General features: G+C 46.3%; 1 protein-coding gene across 1 annotated transcript in view; it reads left to right on the top strand.

Annotated features, from left to right (window-relative positions):
* LOC119460555 (T-complex protein 1 subunit alpha-like) overlaps nucleotides 1–25,320 on the top strand; it is a 47,436-nt gene extending 22,116 nt beyond the window's left edge. Inside the window, exons 9-12 of the mRNA XM_037721488.2 lie at nucleotides 1,568–1,691; nucleotides 9,552–9,744; nucleotides 17,101–17,264; nucleotides 24,975–25,320. Coding sequence (XP_037577416.1) covers nucleotides 1,568–1,691; nucleotides 9,552–9,744; nucleotides 17,101–17,264; nucleotides 24,975–25,164 — 671 coding nt within the window. The 3' untranslated portion in view covers nucleotides 25,165–25,320. The remainder of the gene's footprint in view (nucleotides 1–1,567; nucleotides 1,692–9,551; nucleotides 9,745–17,100; nucleotides 17,265–24,974) is intronic.
* The last annotated feature ends 1,991 nt before the right edge of the window (nucleotides 25,321–27,311 follow it).

Consider the following 27,311-nt stretch of genomic DNA (forward strand, 5'->3'; position numbering starts at 1 on the left):
TGGCATAGCGCCAAGTCCTCGTTGCACAGCAGCGCGCTTTTTATCCGCCACCTATTTCTCCTCACACGTCGGGAAACGTGTTTGCAAGTGCAAAGTGGACGACGTGATCGCACTGTCAGAGGAAGATGAAAGATAGGATGTGGAAGCCGCTGTCGATGAGCACGAGACACCAGGCGCACTCGTCGCAACAAATTCTTGCGCCGGTGGAGCAGGAGTCACGATGCTAGAAGCGTCGACGCAACCACTCTCTTGCATAGATATAGCAAAATTTGCCCCACAGAAACCATCGGTGCGATCATCGTCGGCGCGCAGGCGAGCGGCGAGCTTCATAGAACGCTTCTGTGTACCGAACGCTTGAAGCGTCTCGAGTTTCATTGGCCGACATCGTGACTGACCGCACAACAACCGGCAGGCTGAACGCAACAACGGTCTCGTAAAGACTGTTGAAAATGGTCTCGTAAAGACGCTAGAAACTTGTAGAATATGCGGACGGTTGCAAAGATAGACGATAGCGAGCGGAACACACAAAGCACGCCGGCGATGGAGGAGCCGAAGCAGACGACGACCGGATGCATTATGCAGGAGACCACCACTTCTCCTAATTTCAGCTGCGGAAAACTTGAAAGCTCTCGCGAGCCTTCCAAAAATGAGCGATTTGCGCCTCTACCACGCCGCTGCCATGGGCGGTGAGGAAAAAAAAAGTGCAAGAATGCATGAACAAAACAACACCAAAATAGCGACGCTCGGTGGAGCGGTGGAGAAATGGCGTTCGTGCCAAGTTGGGGTATTTTTAAGCGCTCGCTTGCCGGCAAGCTCGAGGGCTGCCGTGGCTTGTTATAAACTTTATTTGAAATAGTTTCGCGATGAATTAGACGTTGATATTTACAGAAATGGTAGTTTCTAAGACCTACTGCCCGAATATGTGGTTTTCCAAAAATAGACTTTTTCGCAATTTTTCGGTTTTCAAAGGCCTTTTAAGTGAGAAGAATAGTTGGTTATATCCAAAAGTATGTTGAATGCGGATCTGTTGTAACAGGCTTTGACTGTATCCATAACTTAAAAGCAATCTATATATTATGGGGTTTTACGTGCCAAAACCACGATCCAATTATGAGGCACGCCGTAGTGGGGGACTCCGGAAATTTTGACCACCTGGGGTTCTTTAACGTGCACCTAATTAAAGAGCAATCTGTTGAGTTCTACAAGCAGTTTTATATGGTTGCACATTGGGCTTGCTGGTACCTCATACTAAAGGCTTTAGGCAATGTGTGCCCGACACAGATACATACACGACATTACCTTCAATGTCTTTATTTCTGGGAAGAGAGCTATGTGTACCCCTTAACGGATGCATCACAGAACATTTACCCAGAGCCAACTGACAACAGCAAAATTGCAACCTCCATGAGACCCATAGTTTGATAGTGACTAGCATAGCCCCACTGATCCTCACTCCAGTCCTGGATAATGCAGTGGTCAGAGGACAATTTGAGCCAAGGAGCCTAATGCTCTACCTTTGCTCCATGCTGCTGCATTCAGCACTTTGAATCTTATTTCTATTGTTCAGCTCAGCTGCTGGTCAGCTTGGCCAACATGGAAGGTGAGGAGTCCTTTGATGCGAGTATGCTGGGAGAGGCGGAAGAAGTGGTTCAAGAGAAGATTTGCGACGACGAGCTGATTTTGATCAAGAAGTGAGTATGTGGCACTGGCCATGGATAGATAGATTAATCTGCTCCTTTTTTCCCACTGTTGGCCTCTCTGCTGGTTTGTGTTGGATCTTCTTGATTTCATTGTTGTTGTTAACCCCTTCAGGCAATGTGTGCGCGCAATTGTGCATGCCAACATATATACTGCATCAAAAGCAATAGCACTGATAAACATAATGGTATTTAATACATGCTGCATACATCTTGAAACACTTTCTGATTGGACTTCCACTACAAGTTTAAATACAGTTAAAAGTGCTTATAACGAACCTTCATATAACGAATTCCTGGATATAACGAAGTTTTTCTATTCCCCGCCGTTACTCCATAGAAGCACATGTATTTGAGACCTCTACGTAACGAAGTGGCAGCGGGAGACCCCCCTCGAAATAACAAATTTTCCCCGCCGTCAGCCTAGAAATTTCGCCCCAAATTTGGCATTTTTGTGCAAGCAGCAACTGGAAGCACCTTCTCCGCCGCGACGGAATGCGAAGCGTGCGTGCGAGCGTGTGCGAGGCGGGCTGGCATCCCTCGACCCGGCGATCTCGCCGCCGCGGGCATGACCTCTCCTGCTCCCTTCATTCAAACCTGATCCTGCGCTTGCTGCAGCTGGCCTAGCCCGCCAAGCTGGCACTCTCCTTTTCCAGTTGATGTTGCCGACGCGCTGGCAAACGCTGTGACACATCGCACTCGATGAGCGTGCACACGCGCTGTCAAACGCTGGCAGCGTGTGGAAGCGCTGCTGCAGAAGCGAGCGAAGTCGTGCTGTTGTCTATCGGTTCAACGCAAACTGAGCGCCGAGAACACACAGCACACATAAAGCTACGAGCCGCTGACGCACCTATACTGCCTAGACTTTGCCCCAACGCAAATCGCTTTCAAGATACGGCCCGCGCGCCGCCACGCAGTACGCAGTTGATGCCAGAGTACAGTACAACGCCGCCCGCTATCCCACCCCTCGCTCCCTCGCCGGTGCCTCTAGTGCAACGAAAAAAGGCGCGCTTCCTCCGTGCTTTTCTTTCTTGCACGCGCGAGATTTAGACGCGGTCGTCTGCTCCCCTCGCACGTTTTCAGTCGCACATACATCATACAGCGCGCGGCGACTGCGTTATCCCCCTTGGACTTCATACAGAACATCTATGAGCCAAAACCAATTTTAGGGCCACAACGCGTCATAGACACCATCTTTAGATAGCAAATACGGATCTCAAGGGCTATACTTTTGCTGGCGGAAACTGAAAATACGTCATAGTTGGCGCCCCCGGCACATTGGGCAGTCAAGCCACCAAGCCAAGCGACATGAAAAGTCAAAACAGCCGCTTGGGCCGGCACCGGGTGGCAGTTTTCAACGTATGATGCGGGAACGATCCCATAGTTGCGACGCAACAGCGGGGTTACCAATGCATTGTGTTCTATGGGAGCTGTGCCGGGACCGGCCGAAAACGCAGCACCTGGGAAAGTAACAGCGAGGCTAACTATAACACTATACGACGCCACGGCGCCATCGTGATGCTCGCTGTTCGTTTCCGATGCTCCGCGCTTGTGCGAAACGACACGCGTCCACGCATCCAGTACCTGGTGTGACATTCCAAGGATGAGTGCTTCGATGAAAATGGAAAACGGGTGCGCATTACAATCGAGGACGCGTTAGAATCGAGTAAATACGGTAAGCCTTTCTTTTTCGAATTTTCGTGCCGAACCTGCATATAACGAAATCCTCTTTATAAAGAAGTTTTTTGAGAATTTCTCACTTTCGTTATATCCAGGTTTAACTGTAATACAATCAACACTCGTTGCAACAGGGTGTAAGAACCCAGCAAAAAACGTCCTTATATCTAAAGTATGTTCTATCCAGAATTAAAGCCGCGGTATGTTGTGGAATAGTTGGAACTTTGCATATGCCACTGTCTCACGCAAAGGCAATTGCAGGAACAATGAAAACATTGGAACTAAAACATATAATAGGCAAAGAGCTTTATACACTAATTGTATGACCACGCAGCAGTGAGCCTTGCTGTCTGCCGTTTTCCAGACACTGGTTGCCAAAATATGGCAGTTTCCCCCCACTAGAGCATATGCTAAATGGCCAGATTAACAGCTGCCACAACAGCAGGGAGCCGGGTGGCCAGCTGTTCAGCCTGAGCGCGTCACTGCTGCCAGTGACATAAACATCAGCTATAGTTCGCACAGATGAATGGTCAGTAGAATAAACAGATGTCTTAATTTTATCTTTTGTGTGCGGGGTGTCTCAAGTGTGCCCTTGGGACAAAGGACACAGTGCACATTACAGTTGAGACCTCTTGTGCCATACTATATTGTTGCTGTTATTACCCGCACGAAAAATTAAAAAAAGTAAGTTTAGCCAAACAGTTTAAGCATTGATTGTGATAGCGAATTATTAAATAGCTACAGTACTACCTCGTTAATTCGACCGTTGTTAATTCAGAAAATCGGATAATTCGGACTTGTCCTCTGGTCCCGGCAGGCGTATGCATTATTCAATGCAATCAAACTCATTAGTTATTTAATTCGGACAATTTTCGGAGCTCGGCGAGTGAGGAGCACGACAAATGTGCGATGCAAAAGAGCAAAAATGGCACATGCATCCAAGTCATTAGCGGAAATCGTATATGAATGACAGCAACACCGGAACGCTTTGTGCCTATTTGTGACTTTAACCCTTTGCGGTCTGTTGTCGGACCCTGCCCGACAACACAACACGGCTGTAGCGGTCAGCTGTAGGGCACCGCCCGACAAGGGTGTTCGGGCGTTAAAGTTCGCGGTTTTTCTCACTGCAATTCATGCGCATTCTTTGTATACATGATGTGCCATCTCTTGAGGGATAAATAAACTTTGTTTGTTGAAGTTTACTTCTCTTTGCACTAGGTTGCAGCACAATGTTCAGCACAGCTTCTGGATACCAGAGCGTTCTCACTTGCGCGCGGAACAGCACGTTCGCGCGGTTCGCTGAGAAGCATGACCACTTTTTCATCGCGTGCGTTTTACGGTGGCGCATTTAGTGAAAGCTTTTAGAGGTTTCCATTTTCAGTGGCTTTATTTTGAGGAGCACACAGCTGCAGAATCATGGTGATAAAGAACAGCGACACCTGCAGTACCGCCGCAACCTCTTCCAATAGCTGGTGGGTGACGTGAGGGCTAGAGCCAAAAAACGGGGCCCGTCTGCGCGGAAGGATTGCGAGGAAAGGCTAGATGGGAGGAGCCAATTCATCTACAAGCTCCCAGGCGGAAATAGGCTGCTCAAATATCGGTATAGGAGTTGCCTGCAGAATGCAAAAGAAAAAATAAATATCCTATGAGTTCTTCGTCCACAGTTTGTAGTTTTCATCGCGGCGCTATAAACTGGCAAAATAGTTTCGGACCGGGACAGCCGGAAAGTGGGTAAAGGTTTCTGACTGCAAAGGGTTAAAGCCTTTATTTTTGTGTTTACCACCACGTTGGCCGCATGCTTTCATAATTGCGTAATCGCCATCCACGATCGCGTCGATGATGGCTAAGGTTTCTTCGCAGCGGTTGCGACAAACAGCATTTTCTTTTTGACTCGGTACGCGTGTCGGCCGCGTGCCTAAAAAACTGCGTAGTCGCCATTCATGATCACGCTGATAGCGACTGCGGTTTCCACCGTAGTGTTTACAGTGAACGGTAGTTTCGTTCCGACTCGCGTTCGTCGGACACATGCCTTCAGCACTGCAAAGTCTGTGTTCGTAATCCCGTCGATAGCGGCCGCCGTTTCCTCCGCAGCGGTTGCAGCAAACAGTTGTTTCGTTTTGATTCGATGCAAAGCTGTCAAGGATGAAGAGCATCGACTACATTGTGATTGGCAGACGATCTGTTGCCGATCAGCTCACGGGTGAAAAAATTGCGGGGTAGGACAAAGCATGTCACGCATGAAGGCATGCACCGCGACCCTGCCGCGAAGGAAGTCGTGAGGCCCCGATCACCGCTGCGAGAGCCAATAAGCCGCGGGATAAGAATTGCAGCTTCTGCACTGCTTTTGTGCAAAATAGCAACATGATTTGCTCATTCATTCACTAAATAAAAGCGTGTTGACGTAGTAAGCATTTGCCGATTTTTTTCTGGATAGCCTCAATAATTCAACATTCAGTTAATTCGGACATATTCGTCGGTCCTGTGAAATCCGACTGAATGAGGTTTTACTGTAGACAAAGTAAGGTTAGCCGTTTTATCAGCTGCATAAGTTGCTGTAAACATTCGCATACTAAGTAAATTAACAAGGACATTGTCACCTGCGCACAGGCAAACATAAACACATCTCACTCAATAACCACGAACAGCAAGTGCGCCAGCGAGTGCCTAGGCGTCTGAAGCCTTGGTGAGGGAAGCCAGCTAAGAAAGGAGCTCAACGCGATGCTGAGCTCCTATAAGGCCGGTCGCTAAAATCTATTGATGGTGACGATGACCTATGGAGAAGGCAGTAATGGCAATTTACACTCATGTTACATCCACTGATGAATGTTCCGATCACAGCTTATGTTCTACTGGAGAAATTTTATGGTGCCACCACAACACTGCAAAAGTCAATGGCGAACCCAAGCCAAAGATGCCACTACAACTTGCCAAAGGTGTGGCAGTAGCGATGCTGCCAGTCTACACTCGTCTGTTCTAGAGAAGTCTGCTCCAGCGATACCAGCGAGGAAAGACTCGTAACTGAAACGAAAACCTTCACTCCGTGATTTGGAGTTCGGTGTCCAAAGAACAGCATGCTTCACTTTTTGCTGTGCAAGCTACTGTTGCAGAAGCGATCCTACATTTCAACACTGAGAATTTGCATGCATCCACTGCAAATTTACAGCAGCTAAATATGATCTAACAAGCAGTGGCTGCCAGAAGGCAAGGGAGAAGGATCACGGTCAAAGTGCCCACTCCAACGAGATTTAATTGGTTTTGTTTCAATACAGATGCCTTGAAACGTTTTTCCTTGAATTCTCAAAACAACAATTTTGACATATTTGTAATTTGAGAAAAAAACGGCTTTTCTATTTTAGCTATGCTAATAATTTTTTTTTTCTACCTATGAGGTAAATGCATTGAGACTGTGCTAAGCTCACTAAGCACAAAGGTCTTCTTTTTTTTCCTCCTGCATTTCTTGTCACGGACATCTTAACTGCCTTGCTGGAGGCGGACGCCTGGGGGGTATTCTGTAAAAGTCCACCTAGTGGACTGTCCAATTCGGCTTCAGTAGCACAAGCTAGAAGGAGACTGGCTGCCTCCTTCTCACTCCTGCTGCTGGAGCCAATCGCGACAGCCGAAGTGGGCAGTCCACTAGGTGCGCTCTTACAGAATACCCCCCCAGAACACCAGAACTATTCCAAAACGCAAGCGCATGTAAACAACACCGTCCAGAAAAGGCAGGCCATATGGTATCTTGTGGGCACGGAGGTTACATTTCTCGGCATGTGTAAAGCCTGCAGAAAGAAGAGGCGCACGCTGAAGGGAGTAAGAGACGTGCCTGTGTTGCTAGGCGACACTTGTCTGGGCAGAGCACGTGCTTGCAAAACCTGATGCTTGGTCGCCTCCGAAACATAAGTCCCTTTTTCTCCTCCTGCGCTGTCTCAGGTTTTCCGAGCCAATGCACTACAGCATGTGCTTTCTGCACTGTGGTGTCGTGTGGTCAGCTAGTTTACTGCTCCGATTGCCATGAAGAATCCCCAGATTTCGCAATATCAATTAGTATCGAGGCGTTGTTAACATGACAAGGAAACTGAATAACAATCATTATTGTGAAAAGTTCAGTATTCTGAAGTTCGTAGTACTGAAATACTTTTACATTGAAACTGTAAGCAGTTAGCAGGGGATTTCTGAAATGTTTGTTTTTGTGGTGTTCGTAGGAACGAGATTTCAGTGTATTGGCCAAGTCCAAACAGCAGTATGCAACTAGATAATCCCAAAGAAAACCAACACTACTCAAGGCCAATGCCATGTGCAAGCACAATACAACCTTGTATTGCCTTTGTGATGCTCGCCTTTGTGACGTATCGATCATGATTATAAGGCGAGGGTGCAACTCAGGAAAAAAAATTTGAGTGTGCACACCAACATAAGGCGATACAGAGTAGCCGACGGATTATCGAGATTCGGTGGGGATCGCCTGAAATACTGCATTACTAACACAGCCAAAATGCAAAATGCCGACCTTGAAGTAGGGGGGAGGCTTCAACACATGAAGTGCGGGTTACAGTGCAGTCCACTAATAACGATATCAAGAACGAAAAATCTGATCATTATAACCGATCCCTATATCTGGACTGCCGTTGAAAAGAAAGAAAAACCTGCTGAATATATCTTTTGTAGTTCCGAAACCAAATTTGCCACTTTCAATAAAAAATGACGTAGAAAGTAGGCTGGCAAAAATGTTTATTTATACTTCTAAATAGCGTTTCAATCGTTAATCGCTGAAATCGTTAATCGCGGAAAGCAAGTGCGTCTCCGCACTTGCTTTCTGGACGTTTTAGGTTCACAACCGCGGTGTGCATCGCGTCCAGCTGCTGTGTGATCACTGGCAGCTATAATTTACCATGCATGAAATCAATGAGTGACTCGATCGGCGACATTGCACTTTGGTTGAACATCAGGGTCGGTGTCAAATACGGGCCATTGTCAATCTCGTCACTGCTGATGCTGTTGTCACCTCCGTCGCACAACGCCACCGTCTGTTGCCACAACGATCTCTTCGCAGAACGAGGCAGCACTATCTCTACTCAGAAACTCCTCCATCGAAGCACCACCTATTTCACTGTCAGTAGCGACGTGCTCCCAGAGTTTAGTAATGTCAGCGGCTTCCACCGTGTTAGTTTCACCCTTGGGGGTTTCGTCCTGGTGCACAAAGCCCGCCTTTTTCGTTTAACGGCATGGCCACTACTTCTAGCCTCAATGATCATGGCGTTCGCAGTTTTCATAATCGCCAATATCGACTGCACGAGCTCGTACTTCTTCGAGTCTTGCAAAATTTGCAGCTTTGTCTCAAGCGACACAGCTTTGCGCTTTTTCAGCGCACCTCCCACTGCTTCTGCGGCGCACTTCCATGCTCGCTGAGAGAGAGAGAGAGAAAGGAGTCTTTAAAGGGAGCGCAGGTGACGCGACGCAGCTGGCGCCATCTTGTGCACGCTGCGCCAACTTGCGATGAATCCTGCCACTTTTCGAAATCAGCGCTCGGGCTGGATGCGCTGCGCGGTAATGGTGTGCAGATACGAACTCACGTAGGCAAGCTTTTCACCCCATCTCGGTTGAGGCAACTTAGGAACGCAAATTTCGCTATTATTCTGCATCAAAAAACGTCGCCCAGAAGCAAAATTTTGATCATTATATCTGATATGCGGTGAATAACATATCGTCATATATGGCTTTTTTCTCATAGCCCTAATGCATAAGTTGATACTCAGTCGACTGATTGTTATAACCGATATATCGTTATATGTGGTATTGTTATAAGTGGACTGCACTGTATATGCGAATTTTGTCTTTAGGTGTGGCTTCACGGCAGCGTGAATTTCTCCTTATAGTGTGGCTTCACGGCACCACGACGTGCACTGCCGTAAATCCACACTGCAAGGCAAAATTTGAGCTGCCGTGAAGCCACTCCTACAGGCAAAATTCACGTATAAGGCAGGGGCTGACTTCGAGGCTACAAATTCTGGAAAAAAACCTTGCCTTATATTCGAATAAATAGGTTAGTTACATGTTGCTGTTTAGACTCGGTAAGAATACCATAATGTTGCATGTGCTCTATAAAGTGTCACATTGTGGGCAGCTTTTATTTCATGATACCAGTGTGAAGAAAAAAAATCTGCTTTACACAATTGTCACCAGGCCCAAGGTGCAGACTGCCAGCTCCATCGTAGTACGTGGTGCCAATGACTTTTTCCTGGATGAAGTAGAGCGGTCAATCCACGATGCCTTGTGTGTGGTCCGCCGAGTGCTCGAGTCCAAGACTGTGGTGCCTGGAGGTGGGGCCGTAGAAGCTGCACTCTCTATCTACCTGGAAAACTTTGCCACTTCACTGGTGAGGGGGACCTTTTTTGCCATTGCAGTTATCGCAATAAACTCAAGCAATCAGTTTTTGGGGTAGTTCGCCAGTTTTCAACATCAATATTGCATGAATAACTGGCTGTGCACAACAACGAGACAAAATGAGAGAGAAACATACGTACCGTATTTACACGATTGTAGGTCGAACCATTTTTTCAGATTTGGCAATCCAATGTTGGGGGGTCGACTTAGAATCGAAACCGAACCGTGTACCGCTAGTAACGGCAAGAGAAATGAGAAATCGGGGGCGCTACAGCGTGGTTACAACTTTGCACCTACGTTTTTATGGTTACGGTAGAAGCATAGCGTAATAATTTACTGTATTGCATACATTTTGATTGCGCGCACCACGAGCGCACGACTCTTGTGGGAGCATCGATCATGGAAGAGCCGCCGTTTAGGGGGTATTGGTATTTGGTATTGGTATTAGGGGGTATTAGTAGTTGGCGGAAGAGCTTTTCTTTGAGATACAATTGTTTTCGACGGCCGCGCGCATCTGTCACTTCTGCTGTTGTGCTGAATCGTCGCGCCTGTCATGAGTGCCAAGAACTTTCGGCGCTCGTTCTCAGCAGCGTTCAAACGGGCTGCTATCCTCCATGTTGAGGAAACTAACAACTGCGCAGCGGGACGCAAGTCTGGAGTCAGTGAACGTGTGGTGCGGCAGTGGCGGCTTCAGCGCGAGAAAATTTGGCCTCTCTGGCTACTGTGTGCGGGTGGGTCCTCTCTGCGTGGGGGGCTGTACCGCACGATGTCGTGGTGCGGTAGTTCGCGAAGTGTGGACTCACTTTTGATGACAACGTGCTGTGGGACCGCAGCAGCTATGACGGCAGCAGTACCGCTGAGGTCAACTCTAGTGACGATGAGTAGTCTTAGCAACCCCATCAATAAATTTCCCTTGTGTGAAATGCACTTGCGTGGGTTTTCTCCCCACACAATTTTTTTTTTTTTTTTTTTTTTTTTTGAGACATGCAATTTTGGGGGGGTCGACCTACATTCGAGTCGACTTACAATCGTGTAAATACGGTACATACATCGTTGACTTTTCGAAGATTTGCCTATTTATACAAAGATGGCAAGGCTTCGTTACAGTCAAATCCCCCTACAACGAACGCCGCTACAACAAAATTTCCGCCACTACGAAGATTTTCCGATTCCCCGTCAGCTGCTCATAGAAAATAATACAAAAAAAAGTATCTTCATAACGAAGACGTTTTATTTGGTATTTCCGCTTTAACAAACTTTTCGAGAACAAAACTGTGACTGAATTGAAATTGGAACTGCCAAGTAGTCAAATTAGAAGGCCCTTCTAAAGCTGTGACGATCGTATGTCCGCTTGAATGAGGTTCTCGCGAACAAAATCAAATTTAAAGTACCGATTTACGTACGCCACTGCAATCCATAGCCACGCGTAGTCATCACGCGCCTGCGCGAGACTGCACGGGATCACCATAATCGCTACCGTTTTCTGTGGCGTGTGTCCGGTCGAAATGTGTCCGGCCTACACCAACAAAGAAGCGTAAATTTCTCTCTCTCGAGGAGTAGGCATGTATGATCACCGAGGCAGAAAGCGGAAGGAAACAAATTTCGCATTTCTATACAAACTTTATCGGCCGTATAAACTTGTACACATTCGTTTACTAACTAAATTACCAAGCACGGTGTCACGCGCGCACAGGTAAACAGGAACACATCTCGCTTGATGACTGGAAACTCTGTGTCAACACACTGGAGTGAGAAGGCGCTGCAATAGCAGCGAGTGCAATTGACCTCCGTGCTGTCTCTCATTTCCACACGAACTAAACGTCGAAAGCGCAGCGCACACGACTTTACCGGCACTAGTTGCACTTTGCGCACATCGTAGATTGCTTTGGAGATGTGCACGTCGCAGATTGCTTGCAAGATACGGCGGCTGCGCCGCGGCCGCTGTTGTCAACATGATGCCAACGCCTCGTAATCTGTGGAAAATGACAACCCGCTAGGCATACTTGACTCCGGCAACTGCTTTGAAAGTAATGGATCCTTTTGACTTCATCTTAAAGGTTATCAGAGCCCACGACAATGACATTGCGATGGCTCTTTTAACGGACTGTGAGACTCACGTAACGCCTTTGCTTGCCGTGAAGCGTAAGAAATCCAGGTTGACCGACTTCTGGAAATAAACTTCCGGTAAGCGCAAGCCTGCCGACTTTGACATAAATATGTAATGAAATTGTTATACTTGAAACCGCTTCATTGTGACCGTGCATGTGCCGCAAAATGAGTGTTTCATGATAGGCCGGGCACGCACGTTGAGTTAGGCGTTGGCCGCAATGTACAAAAAATGCTGTGACAGCGGCGCGAAATGCATTCTCTCATGAAGTTTACACTTTATTGACCGCCTTCGGGACGCCTCAACCTTTGCCCCCACGCCATCGCGAAGACTTCCCGGACGATGGTTTTGGTTTGGTTCGCTGTTTTGCCGTTTGGGGCGTACGTATATACAGTCGAACCCACTTATAACAATATTGAAGTGCCACGAAAATTCCATTGTTATAACCGGTTGCATGAAAAAAAAAGGGGGGGGGGGGGGAAATGGCGGAGCTGTTGTGAGAAAACTACAATGGCAGGGAGGCCAGTGCCCCTCCCCACCACCTTCCTCCATCCGGCTGCTGATTGGGTTAACTCGTTAAACTGTTTAAAAGCACAAATAGGCACAAAGCCATGGAGCAAGGACACGAAGCGTTTTGGCGTTGCTTCCATTCCAGTACGATTTTCACTGATGACTATGGCGATGCGAACGCCGTTCGCTGTCTTTCGGTGTACGCTAACGCCGTTTTGGCTACGATTGCAGCGCTCCGCCAGCCCAGCACTATCAGCACAGTTGGCGCGGTCCATTCTTGTTTCGGAGAGTGGCACGGCACAGAGTTATGGGTGCAGCCCATTTGTGTTCGGAGGGGTGGAAGGGCAACGGGACAGAGGCGTGCAAGGCTGGTGATGCGAAGAAGAATGGAAAACAGCGCACGGCGGCGTGGAACGGCTCAAATTTCTTCTTTTTTTATTTTCAAGAAGTTCGCATTCCAGTCCCTTTTGGCACGGACACCCAGTAGCCAGACTTCATTCTTATAACCGATAATGCGGCATGGGGGCATTGTAATAAGCGGGTGATTTCACCATAGAAAACATATAAAAGTTGACGGTGCAGCAGCTTCTCATTGTTATAACAGATATATTGTTTATAAGTGGGTTTCGACTGTACATACTAAGTGTATGAGTGCCTCTCAGAAGAAAAATTGCTTGCATTGCATGATTTGGGCATTGGCACCTAAGGAACAGCATGCCTTGCTTTTTGCTGTTGAAGCTGCTGTGGATGAGGCAGTAATGAAATTTAATTCGGGGAACGAGAGAGCTTCATCTGCCATACTCCAGGAGCTTTAGTTGAACCCAGGGCTACCAAACATGCCAAGCATGCCAATGGCCGAGAAAGATCACCGGCAAGCAGCAGCATCAGCCCGCAAGTGTGCATCAGCAGAAAATCTGTGACAAGCCTTCAAAAAACGTCATTCAGGTAGCTGAAGGCTGACAGATAAAATCCCTAGTGGCTACTGACCATTTAGATATGTGGATATATCAATACTTTTTGTTATGTCTGAATAAAAATGAGCTTGTTTGTTTTTCTACATTTTCTCAAAACCTGAATTTTTGAATCTTCGCATCTTTCCGGGAGCGATGTCTCAGTAATCCGGGCACCTAGAATTGTAAGTATTGTTGCAGTAGTAAGCTACATGAATAATGCACACAGTGGTAGGAGCAGATTTTTGTATTTCAATTTTAATATTTGTTTATTGTCCATACAATAAACAACCACTTTAAACTCATTTTGAACAGAAAGCTTTGATGTGCAGTATAATTATTAATAATTGTTATAGCAAAAAACTATTCCTTCCGTGGTGAAGCTTATGTTTCCAAGTATTCAGCTATGTGCCTAAAGCAAGATTTTGATAGTTTTTGCTCGATTGCTCCGGGAAATAATGCTAAATAATGTTAACTTTGGAACTACTTAGCATATTTAAAAAATTCCATATTCATACCTGCCAACTCTTCAGAATTTTCCGTAAAATGTACGAATTTGGACCCGTCTTGCGATTTTACGAATGTCGGCTCAATTTTTACGGAAAAGTGGTTATATTCACGAAATTATTTTTTAGAATTCCTAATAAAGTCACACCGTTGCTGGTGGGCAGGGGTGCCACTTACATAGAGGCGCATAGAGACGGGGGTGTGCGCTGTAACCTTTATTGTCTGCAGAGTAAGGACATTTTTCACTCCGTGACATTGCCTTCGTCATCAGGTCGTTGGACAACTCGATGACGGCCGGACGTCACTGGTTGTCGTTACTCTCAACAAGTGCGCCCCCAGAGACGACGGCGATTTCGAGTGGATGTGGCAGGCACAGTTTCTGTATCAGAGGCTGTGGCTTGTCGTCTCGCCTGTCACCTTCGCTAGGCTTTTTTCCCTAGTATGACCTGTTTTGTGGGCCTCACTTTTTTTTTTTTTTTTTTTTTTTTTTTTTTGTGCGATGTGCTGCTTCATCGGGCGCAGTGCGACTCCGATACTCCAGTGTTTCATAGCCGTAGCGGCTGTGAAGTGTGATGGCGTGCTCGAAGCCTCGTCAGTACTAGACTCCATCAGTTCTTCCAAGTGTGATTGTGAAGTCGTACTCCTCGGCAGAACTCCCGGCAGAATTCCCGAAGCGAGCGTTGGCCGGCGTGGACAGTTTCGTTGGCTGGACTGGGCCTCCGCGTTTCTTCCCTCTGCGCCGCAGCCACAGCGTTGGCTGAGACGTCAGCACGTACACGGGTGTTCCGGCGCGATGCAGAGACGGTGACCTTGCCATTTGAGAGAGGAAATTTCTGCCTCGGTATTTTTTTTTTTTCCCTTTTTTTTTATTTCTCCACGCGCCATTGAGGGGTCTCTCCTAAGCTTTTGCTTTATGGCGGTGTCGGAGCAATGCGGGTCGGAGGCGCCGCCACGTGATTTGGCGTGCTGCCGAGAGCATTGTCGGTGCGCGGTTATGTTCAAATTAACCATCGCAAATGCTTTCGCGTTCGAATTACCGAGCATTTTCGCCCATTGGAATACACATAACTTTGACGGGACCACAGCGTCAGTTCGAATTAATCGGAAGTTTGAATTAACGAGATTTGACTGTAAAAAGCAAAGTGTGTGGAATGCACTATGGCTACATTCGTATCCTGTGAGACAATTTTCAAACAACGATTCGTTTTCTTTGCTGCTGCTATCTAATTAGCATTGCAAAAAGGCTGCGAGTTTGTCCGGAGCTTCCCGGTGCCTCACTTACCACCCTGCTGGTCAAAGTATGAAAAATTCCAGCACCAAATTATTGCTAGTCCTCTTGGTAACTGCTTCACAGCTTCCATTCGGAAGTGTTTGTTCCATGCTAAGGATATTTTAAGCACAGACTCAAATGATAATGAACACGCGCAGCCAAAACAGGCTGCACGCACGTGCTGAACTTCCAATTGGTTTTTAATGTATGGATGAATTCTATACAGGAGGTTGGATGACAAAAATTATTGTCTTAATCTTGTTCTTTGGTGCAATATTAAAAAAAAAAGTATCGCGCTCGTAAAACTCGCCAAAACCACTCTTCCTAGCAAATCCATCAGTCATTTGCTAGCTTCGACAGCTTCTTCTGCTGGGATGTTTTCTACCTGTTTCGTGCTTCGCTTGCGTAGTGCTGCTTCATACGCATTCCCACGTAGTAGTGAAGAATTTTGGCTACAGTGAAATTTTTATGTTGGCGGGATGGAAATGTCAGGTCAAAGTTTTGAAGAACATGGTCAACGGTTCCCCCCCAAAAAGCACAGATGGAAAGCGAACGCACAGATGGAAAACAAATGGCAAGAAGGTCGGGCCATAATAGCGTGGTTATAAGCGCCAGCGCACAAGGTGCATATCGGTGCATATCACGCCGAGAGCAGTGCATTGGCGTAGCTCATGGCATGTGAGATTAGCATGTTGCATCGCGCGGTGCCATAAATCTTGACGCCATGGCTGACCGCGCTTAATGCCCACAGCTGTCATCAGACAGTGCCCTCAAATTACAAATAAAAGTGCAAAGAAGTATGGATATTCATTCTGAAAAAAAAAATGTTGCAGTTTCGCCAGAAAGGTGGAGCATTGATGGCGATAGCAAGGAGACAGCTACACGAAGTAAGGGTCGTTTTATCGGTGTCACGTGCGCTCAGGCAACGACCACCCACTGCCGCAGTGCTAGCGAACGCTTTCCGGAAACGAACACTTTCCGGATTAGGCTACCATGAACACTAAACGCACGGGAACAAAATGCTCATAAAGGAACCAACCATCTACGCTCTACCTTTGCACTTGCCGACGATTACCACCAAGATACGGCACGTGGCCTGCATATGGACAGCCATTCGCAGCTACAGCAAGGGTAGAGAGGAGACACACGGGCTAGGCGGAGAGGGCTGATAGGTGCGCTTCCCCTGCCCCCCTCCCCCTCTAGCGTGTGCTTGTGATCCCATTACCGTGCCGCTAACCCCTTCTCCACCCCTTTGCACTGAAGGAACCGTAAGCTCTCGTGTTTCTTGGAGCACTACGAGCTGCTGCACAGCCTTCACAAGTTGTTACGAGACAAATAGAGCAGCGCTGTTTCCTGCATAGCGTGTCCTGGCGTGTGCGCTTCGACGGCGTTTTTGCCACTCTAATTTATGTTGAAGAATGCTTGCAAATAAGTCATTTGTTTCTCATTCGACATTTTTCAAGTTTTTTGCTAGATTTACTGACCATACAGGCTCCAAATACATGCTTGAAATGGCCAAAAACTTTGTTAGATCAAAACCGTGTCATGGAATCGCGAAAAAAAAATACGCGGTTTTCAGTGAAACTAAGGTTGGGAAATAAAAATAGTTTGTTACATCGTGAATTTCGTTAAATCGAGGTTTGACTGTATATATGTATATGTACATGGGTAGAAACAAAAAAAAAAGAAAACGAGCAAACATGCGATTGGAGACGTGTGCAAGATGAACGACTGGAAAGAATGCTTACACACTATCTGACAAGTGCCACTTGGGAGTTTCTGAAGTAATTTTCTGTGCGATTTGAAAGTGTGTTTACTGCAAATATATTTTGCAATAGTCTCGGTGAGGCAAGCATTGAGGTAAGTACGTGCTTTAGTTTGCACACTCGCAAAACTTGGAGCTGCTCTCTTTCCACAGAAACCAGTTTGGGTACTTTGTGCTTCAGGTGCCATGTTGACGGTGAATGATGTGCTCATTGATTCTTCCTCGTGTTTCTTTGATAGAGCTCTCGTGAGCAGCTGGCCATAGCTGAGTATGCACGCTCACTGCTGGTCATTCCCAAGACCCTGGCCGTGAATGCTGCCAAGGATGCCACTGACTTGGTCTCCAAACTCCGGGCGTACCACAACAGCTCCCAGACGAAGCAGGACCATGCACAGCTCAAGTGGTGAGTTGAGCTGAAGAGAGGCTCTCCATCCATACCATTTCAAAGCAAAGCTGTTAAGGGGACTGCCACAGTTGTTTTCATGCGGCAACGGTGCAATGGTATCAAATGTCAAATAACATAATTAAGTTTCAAAGCAAAAACTCAGGATTGATCCAGGTTACGTTGCTGAGTTTTTGCTTTGAAACCTAATTATCAATTATTAGAAAATAAAGGTTACCTCGCATATACTTCACTCAAATAGGCAATTTCATACACATTATTATTATTATTTAGTTTAGCGCTCCGTAATTTTTGTTCTGGCACGTCATGTTTTACTGGCTCCACATGGGAGTTCAGCGGTGAAAGTTGACAGCGTGGTCCAGCAACACAGCCTGCGGGGGAGCCCCGAAGTGGCCATATGACCAGGGCATCAAATGCACTTGCGGTGTCAGTCATGGATCGTCACTAAAACCACCCAGCAAACAGACACCTGATAGTTCCGATGAAGGGTGTGAGAACTCGCTTATACAGCTTCGCTGTCTTTGATGTACGTAAAACCTCGCTAATTCGAAGGCCGCCGGACCATGAAAATTCTTCGAACACTGAAACAATAAACAGACTAGAAGCCACGACCAACCAAACTTGCAGGCTCCTCAGGAGGATAGCAAACAAAAATGCGGGGATGAAGGAGGCGAACCTACTTAGACTTGTCCACTCTTTCATCATTAGCAGAATCACCTACGCTATCCCGTACTTAAAACAACTAAAGCAGAGAGAGACAAGGTAGACATCCTCATCAGGAAAGGTGTCAAAACCGCCCTAGGTTTACCAGCGTGCACATCAACCGAGACGATCCTCAACCTAGGAGTCTCAAACACCCTAGATGGAATATGCGAGGCGAAACTCACGGCACAATATGTCAGACTAACCGGCAGCAAAACGGGCAGATCCATTCTTAGGAAACTGGGCTACCGGAATCCAGAATCGCGAGAGGGGATAACCGCCATCCCCAAAGAAATTGCCAACAGGTTAAGAATACCCCCCATCCCAAGAAACATGCACCCAATATACAACGACGAACGCAGGAGAAGCAGAGTACAAAGACTCCAAAGCTCCCTCCTCCAAAACAAGGAGTAGTGTACACCGATGCGGCAGAGTACCCAGAAGGGCACTACGCTGCAGTGGTAGTGAGCGACAAAGGTGAGCTAATCTCGAGCTGTAGCGTGAGACACTCTTCACCAGAGGAGGCAGAGATAGCGGCGATTGCCCTGGCAATCACAAACCCATCAACCAGAATAATCATCACCGATTCTAAAACTGCAATCAAAGCCTATGACACTGGTAAGGTGTCCAAAGAGGCCGCCAAAATTCTGCAAGCAGGCAAGGAGAACGTACCCAATGACCTAATTAGAATAATATGGGCGCCCGCTCATAGTGGACTCACAGGGAACGAGATCGCCAACGAGGTCGCCCGAGGACTTACACACCGGGCCCCAGCGCAGGCATACTACTCCCTGTCCAAAAAGCGAGACTTAACCACTTACAGAGAAATTCTACAACACTATAGAATGGGCAGGAGAACTTTTCCTCCCCCCCATAGATCTCTCACAAAGAAGGAAGAAGTAATCTGGCGAAAACTGCAGACGGGTACCTTCCCAAACCCGTATATCCTACATAAATGGCATCCTGAGGTGCACTCTTCGAAATGCAAAAACTGTGAAGGCATAGCGACCCTAAATCACATGCTCTGGGCTTGCCCAGCGCTAAACGGTCTACATGGGAACCAAGAGTCATGGGAATCCTCCCTTCATAGCCAGGAAGAACATGCCCAAAAACAAGCCATCTGTCAAGCCCAGGCCGCCGCCGGAAGCCAACTGATTCCGGCCGACGTCTAGGGGGGAGGTAGGCGGTGAAAGGGGGAGCTGCGTCTCACCCCGATCACCCATACTCTCTGACGGGTGCAAATAAAGTGCTTTCTCTCTCTCTTCGAATTAAGCAGATTTTCGAATTAACTGAAATGAAGAAAAAAAAGAAAACAAGCAAGAACGTGCCGCAAAAAGAAATCGCCTTTATTTTCCATGTCCGAGTAAGATCGCTCGAAGTAATCACTGATGCACCCCAGGATTGCTTGGCGCGGTAGTTCGCTGCCCCAAGTGCCATGTTCTCCAGCTGGCTCACAACACGTAGCATATCACCCCCGCTGCACTCAACAAAGTTGCGGACGATATTCACGGAATCGATAACTGCTGCTAAAGCGGGTGCGTGAGTGCTTGACTCCAAAAATTCGAACTTCTGCTGTATGTTCCGACGAATTGAGACCCCAAAGTTCGATTTTCCGGACTAAATCACTCATTCCGAACCACGCTACCTGATCTTGGAGGCTGCCACATTGGATATTCCACTAGCATGGCTTCCAGTGGCCCGTTTTATAGCCTCCAAGATTGGGAGGCGCACGCTATCAATAGAGAGCACGCACCATCCTCCATTCTCGGAGGCCATGCCCGCTCTTCCTTGGCTGACAAAATGCTTCAAGGGACAGCACTGTTTCTTTTCTCTTTCTTTTTGCAGTCAGTACTATCGTCATGGTCATTTATTGTGGGATCTGCCTGTTTTTTCTTTTAAGTTTCAGTTGCTATTTTGAGCGTGGTGTGTACACTGAGCAGGTGTTCCTTGGAGGCCGCCATGTTAGATTTTTCACTGGCTTGGCCAGGCTTGGCTTCCAGTGGCCCGCTCTGTAGCCTCCAAGATTGGGAGGCGCACAATATCAATAGAGAGCACGCGCCATCCTCCCATCTTGGAGGCCATGCCTGCTCTTCCTTAGCTGACAAAAAGCTCCAGGGGACGGTACTCTTTCTTTTTTCGGTCAGCACTATCGTCATAATCACTTAATGCGAGGTCAATTTTTTTTTCCTTTTTTTTTGCGTTTCGGTTGCTATTTTGCACGTGGTGAGCAGGTGTGTCTCGAAGACGTATCTTTGTGTCTGTTTGTGCGGCTTCGCATTTGTGTGATCGGCGCCACCTGCTGTGCCTTCGTGAGAGCCAAGTGCTGCGAAGTAACGGCTTGTTTCTTCTATGCGGTGATCACCAACGCAGCGGACGCTCTTGTCGACTGTATATGAAGACGTCAGTCTTGTATAAATCCAAGCAAATCTTATCACCTCCAAGCGTAGTATGAGGCAGGCATTATTTAAGATTTTTTATGCCACTCTAAGCCTAGTAAATTAAATTCTTTGCGGTGAACGAGTTTATCGGACTTCGATTTTTCGGACTATTTCTCAGTCTCTGCAAAGTCTTGAAAATCGGTCGGCGACTGTATTTTTGATTTATTTAACTCAAAATTAGCAATTATGTATTACTGAGAATGTTCTTGCGATCACGAATCAACCAATTGTTAGTTGGCCAACTGCTTTTAATCTGCTTTTGATGACAACATTGCGGATGCGAGAGCTAGCGTTCCCTGCTTTTGACACGAGGTTGTACCTTCCCTGCAGTGCAGTGCAATATTTATTTGGCTCACACATTCACAGGAGCCTCATTAACAGATCAGCAAAGCGTTTTTTTTTTTTTTTTTTACTATGTTCGAAATATGCTTCAGGGCCCCTTTAACTCTAAGGACAATTGATCATGCATCAACTATGAATATCAGCTAGCTGATTTTTGTCGTTCTAGTATCAGCAAAATATGCGTAAAGGCTTGCCATTGCTGGTAATGAATGCACTGACTGTCATGCCAACATATGTGCCTTCCTCTTAGCAAGTCTCCGGTCAATTAAGGGGAGTTGTTTTCTGTGCATTCATTTTCGATAATAATAACATACCGGCTAACTCTTCCGAATTTTCCGTAAAATGTACGAATTTGGACCCGTTTTACGATTTTACGAATGTCGGCTCAATTTTTACGGAAAAGTGGTTATATTGCTGGTGGGTAGGGCCGCCACTTACATAGGGGCCCATAGAGATGGATGTGCGCCGTAACCTTTATTGTCTGCAGAGTAACGACATTTTTGACTCTGTGACGTTGCCTTCGTCATCGGGTCGTCGGACGACCTGACGATGTCCGGACATCACTGGTTGCCGTTATTCTCAACATAGAGACCCACTTGTACGTAAGTGGCACCCCCAGAGATGACGGCAACTTCAGGTCGATGCGGCAAGTACAGTTTCTGTATTGGAGGCTGTGGCTTGTCTCATCTGTCACCTTCGCTAGGCTTTTTTCATGAGTATGACCTGTTTTGTGGGCCTCGCTGTTTTTTGTGCGACGTGCTGCTGCATCGGGTGCGGTGCGACTCTGGCACTCCGGTGTGTTTCGTAGCCGTAGTGGCTGCGAAGTGTGATGGCGTGCTCGAAGCCTCGTCAGTACTAGACTCTATCAGTACTTCTAAGTGTGTTTGAAGTCGTACTACTCGGCAGAATTCCCGTGCACCCCCCTCCCCCCCAGTCGCGAGTTTACGAATTTGAAAGTCTTGAGGTTGGCAGGTATGTAATAAGCTAACTGGATCAGATTTACACAGAATGCAGTAGAACCTCGTTCATACGTTCTGAGTGCTACGCCCTTGGACTTTGTATGGATCCTCAGGGCGGCGACGCCGACGGCGAAAATCCGCTTGAAGTGTCCATATAATTGCTGTCGCAATAAAAAAACATCGCACAATAAATGGTTACAATGATAGTGCTGAGCGCATATACTAAGAAAAAAGAAAAAGTGCAGTACTCTGGAGCGTTTTGTCAGCCAAGGAAAAGCGGGCATGGCCTCCCAGACTGGAGAATTGCACGAGCTCTCTATTGATAGCGCGCGTTCCAATCTTGGAGGCTATATGGCGAGCCACTGGAATCCAAGCCAGTGCAAAATCCAACATGGCGGCCTCCAAGATTGGGTAGCACGGCTCGGAAAGAGCGATTTAGTCCGCAAAATCAAACTTTGGGATCTCAATTCGTCCGAAAAATTGGGTGCGAAAATGCATGAACTCAATGGGAACCCTGATGGTGCATTTTTGAAGTCCGGAATATCCAGCAAGTTCAAATTTTTGGAGTCAAGCACCACCACGCCCGCTTTCGCGGCAGTTATCGATTCCGTGAACATCGTCCGCAACTTTGTTGAGTGCAGTGCGGGTGATATTTGTATGCTACGTTTTTTGAGCCAGCTGGAGAGCATGGCACTAGGGGCGGCGAACCAGCGCGCCAAGTAATCCCGCATCGGTGATTACTTTGAGTAATTTTTCTCGGACATGGAAAATGAAGGTGATTTCTTGTTGCGTCAAGTCCTTGCTTGTTTTCTTTTTTTGTTAGTATTCATTTCGGTTAATTCGAAAATCCACTTAATTCGAAGAATTTTCGCGATCCGGCGACCTTCGAATTACCAAAGTTTTACTGTAATTCCTCCAGAGTCGGTGCGTGCGTCGGGCGCGTGCCTTCAGCACCGCAGCAGTTGCGGCAAAGAGTTGTTTCGTTTTGATTCGGTGCAAAGCTGTCGAACTTGAAGAGCGCCGGCTACATCGCGATTATGTTTTCGCCAGCTCACTGGCGAAAACGTAATCGCGATGTGCGCGAGATAGTACAAAGCATGTCTACATGCTTGGTCTTTATGTTTTGCATACGTGCAGGGCTTGAAAATCCTTGTTTTGGTTATAGTGCAGATATAGTGGTACTGCTTATAGTGCAGATATTCGCGACTCCGGTGACTTACGTTATAAGCGGTCTACACTGTACGCGCTGGCATTTTCAGGTGAGACGGGTGGACGAGTATTCCGGTAAAGCTGCCGCGGCGGGCGGCTACTCTACTCGATCGCGTGCACTCCTCGCGCAATGTCTTGTTTACATGCGATCTAGTGGCCAGAAAACGTATCATACGGTGGCAGTTTGGCGATGCACTGAACGTTGGTGCCGAAAGATTCAACTGTATAGAATACAATCTCCTATGTTTAATTTTTTTAGTCTGTCTCTTCTTATTTTCCTGTGACCTCTAAGTGGGTAAAAAGTGTGATAGCTTGTGCAAAGTTTGGGCTTGATACAAAGCCTATGAGATAGTCCTCCTCCATTGCTTGCGGCAGTTTTCATCAACAGAAAACCTATGAAAACTACATCCTCCTTTTCTGTGTCCTTCCTCGCAATGCTGCTAACCATACACGCACCAAACCCGCGAATGAAAGCCCCACGGCTACTAAGGCATGGAGTCTGAGTGAGCCAGTGGAATGCCTGCTGCAGAGAAGTCAATGATGACAGCTCTACCGCACCTTCGTGACGACGTAGGGAGAAGGAGATGTATACTCAGACTTTGATATAACCAACGCAAATACAACTAAGTAAATATGAAATTTGATTGGTCCTGCTTTACTTTAGTGGCACATTTTCCTGCTATAATGAAACCAAAAATGCGAAACCCAGCACGGTATCTATTACGGTGAAGCAAACTTTTGTGTATTAAAATAGGCAAACATGTCAAATATGGTTGCCAGCCAATTTTTCATTTGCCTTGTTTTTCGGACCTGTATGATTATTTGGACTTCCTGGCAGCAGCGCCACCTGCCTGTAGAAACTATGTTAAGGTCAATGCAGGGCTGAAAGGTCAACTTTCTAACCAACGTGCCGATTCTAACAAAATTCAGCTGCATGCTTTGTGTTCTTGTCATTAGTATATGTAGTAAACTTCATCTAATATGTGTACTAATGTAAAAAATGTACTAATGTACACGTAAAAAGAAATTTTAATAAAATATTTGTACCTGCGTTCTCACATCCATGTGCATTTGTTAAATTTTGGCGGAGATCAATCACATTAAGTACGAGAATTATTGTGCACATGCAGTAAAAACAACCTAAAGTTGAAAGAAATTTCATTATTAAATGTTTCTAAGCATGCCGATTACTTTGCAGAGGAGCCAGCAAATCGTCACAGCGAGCCTAAGATCCACAGAATGCGTTATACTGATGGTGCTGCGAGGTGCTACAATTTCAAACCAGCCGCTCACGCTGACTCAATCACATTGAAACATGTTCAAGGCGATGTTCGTCAGTAGTACTCAATCAGAAGTGCCTATGTATGCATGTGAATCAAACGACATGAACATCTCAAATTTCAAACTTTTTGTCAATGCTCCTTTCTGTGAATAATATCTATGTTATTCATAAAATGCAGAGACCAAAAGTTGCCGATGAACAGTTTGTATCACTTGTCAGGGTGGGTCAAAAAAACTTTTGGGAAATAGTACCATTATATTTAAGTCAGATTTGTGCCAATACGTGCCCATACATGCTCTCTGCAATAAGCATCCATTGCAGCCACCTTTCTCGAGTGTTGTGCAGTGCTGCTTGTTGGAGCAATTCTAGTGCGTTCATACTGTTCATCAGGTGACATGAACATCGAGATTAATAGTGCATAGAGCAGTTAAGGCATTAAGCCCCACCCATACATTCAGAGGCCAAGGAACCACAAAAACTTTGCTATTGGTGGTAGCTGAATGAAGCTTCTCAAAAGCATTTCCTTGCTTTGTTAAGCATAACACTGTGCGGCTGAACATGAGCTCTGGCATGCACCTCAAAAAGGCTTATGTCTTACTGTAATAGGTCATAAGGCTTTGTTTTACATCCCCATTTTGCCATTATAAGGACACATTTATGTTAGTTACATCTGGAGCACCTCTAGATGTCTCACTGTACCAGTGTATCTGCCAAGCCTTTAGCATTGGTTTGCAGCTGTGTTGTGTAGACAGACTAAACAGAGTGGCAATTCTTTCAGGGTTGGCTTGGATTTGTATGAGGGAACAGTTCGTGACAACCAGAAGGCTGGTGTCCTTGAGCCAACTGTGTCCAAGATCAAGTCCCTGAAGTTTGCTACTGAAGCAGCCATCACCATTTTGCGAATCGATGACCTCATCAAGCTTGAGCCCACCCCTTCAAGTCATGACGACAGGGACGAGTGCATGTAAATTATTTTACTCACACTTGCCACTTGCTCCCTGGGCTGTAGGCTTGTAAACATCGATTAGCAAGGCTCGCATGACTTGTTATCTACAACCTCATTGGCCCGTGCTGAACAAGCCAGGTGGCAGATATTGAATAAAACATTTTTCTCTTTACATGGTGTTCAAAGTTGGCTTTTTCTGCATGACTTAGACACAACTCAAACCAATTTCGAAATCTTTAGCTTTTTTCTGAAAAACTCAATATTATACTTAATCCATTCTCTGTAAAATGATGCAGTACTAAGAAGATTGTAGAAAATCAACCTCATTGTTATAGCTCAGAAAATTAATGTATAATTCATTTCTCACCTTACGGGGCATTAGCTGAAACACCTCCAATGCGCCACATATTTCAGTTGAGTTTCCATGTAGGCGCATTTACCAGTGGTGTTACCTAAAGGTTCATGTATTCTGTATAAACCGAACAAAGTAGTTTTTTTTTTTTTTTCTTGGAATTCAATGTTAACCAAAAAGGGTTAGTGAAAGCAAATTTACAAGCCTGTGATAGGCGCACATACAATCAGCGTGCCGAGGTCAAGTTGTTGCGCATCAGCCTGAAAAGGGTCGCCGTGAAAGGGGTCTATAGTCCTCACAACCTCGGCCAGGCGACGCTACCAAAGATTGGTAGGCCGAGGTTGTATTGGAGGGAAAAAAAAAAGAGAACCAGGTGGAAAAGGAGCTGGTGCTGATAAATTTCAACTGGAAGAAAGCCGAAGAGAAAATTCTTACGCACACAGCAAGACAAGGCTAGGCGAGGTTCCCATTAGGCTGATTAATGAACTAGGACCAAAAAGTAAGGAAGCTCGGTTGAAAGCAGTACAAAAAAACCTTAAAAGATAGATGAATACCAGACAGTTGGCAACAAAGTAGAATGCATTAATTTATGTAGGTAACGGGGGAAAATAAAGAACTCGCTCATTCATCGCCTCAACTCAACTCACCATTACATCGGTAATATACAGGTTAGCAATGCAGGCGATTAAATTGAAGCTGCAAGCATGGGCAGAGAATAATGGCATATTGGGAGAACTTCAGAATGGCTTCAGAATCGGTAGTTGTCTGGATGATAACTTATTTTTCCTTACTGAGTGTATTGAAGTTTCCAGAGAAGAAAGGAGAGCGCTATATGTGGATTTTTTAGACACTACCGGAGCGTATGACAATGTAGACTGCAACATTTTGGTGGATATTTTGGAAGGGGAAGGTATAGGCAACGACTGTATACAGCTATTCAGGGAGATTTACCGAGAAGGTACCATTTGTGTTGAATGGGAAGGTTGAGCGACAATAATGTTAAATTCGACCAGGGACTGAGACAGGGGTGCCCTTTTAACCTCTCGTGCAAACAAGCTGGCACAATAGTTGAGCAGCAGCTTCCAGGTTTATTTTATGCTGACAAGATTGTGTTGCTTGCTAACAAGCAAAGTGATGTGCAACGTCTGGGTGATATCTGTGGAGAAGAATGTGAGAATTTAGGATTAAAATCTAGCATTAAAAAATCGGGTTTTATGGTTTTCAATGAAAACAGTGAACGGACAGTGTTGATACAGGGCCAGGAAATACCTTGGTATATGGATAAACGAAGGCGATAGATATCTGGAGACACAGGAAAAGCCGAAATAGCAAAAGGGAAGAGAAATGCGGCCATAATGAAACACGGAGCGCTATGGGGATACAATAGGTACGAGGTGCTCCGGGGTATGTGGAAAGTTTTAATGGTTCCAGGGCTTACATTTGAAAATGCAGTTTGCTTGAAGTTAGGGGTACAATCAGGACTCGATGGCAACCAAAGGTCAGTGGGACGCCTCGCATTGGGCGCTCACGGGAAGGCTACAAATGAAGCTGTGCAGGGTGATATGGGCTGGACAAGTTTTGAAGTGAGGGAAGCGCAGAGTAAATATGATTTTGAAGAACGACTGAGGAATATGGAAGAAACTAAATGGTGTGCGAGAGTGTTCAGATATTTGTACAGGAACAACATTTACTGACAGTGGAGGAAGAGAACTAGGAAGCCTACCAGCAAGTATGCAACCGCTATGGTCAGCAACACGGCAACAAAGAATGTCAAACGCAGAGTGATAGAGGCTGAGACAATTTCGTGAGTAGCGGCA

The sequence above is a fragment of the Dermacentor silvarum genome, chromosome 8 (genome assembly GCF_013339745.2).
Source record: "Dermacentor silvarum isolate Dsil-2018 chromosome 8, BIME_Dsil_1.4, whole genome shotgun sequence".
Taxonomy (NCBI): Eukaryota; Metazoa; Arthropoda; class Arachnida; order Ixodida; family Ixodidae; genus Dermacentor; species Dermacentor silvarum.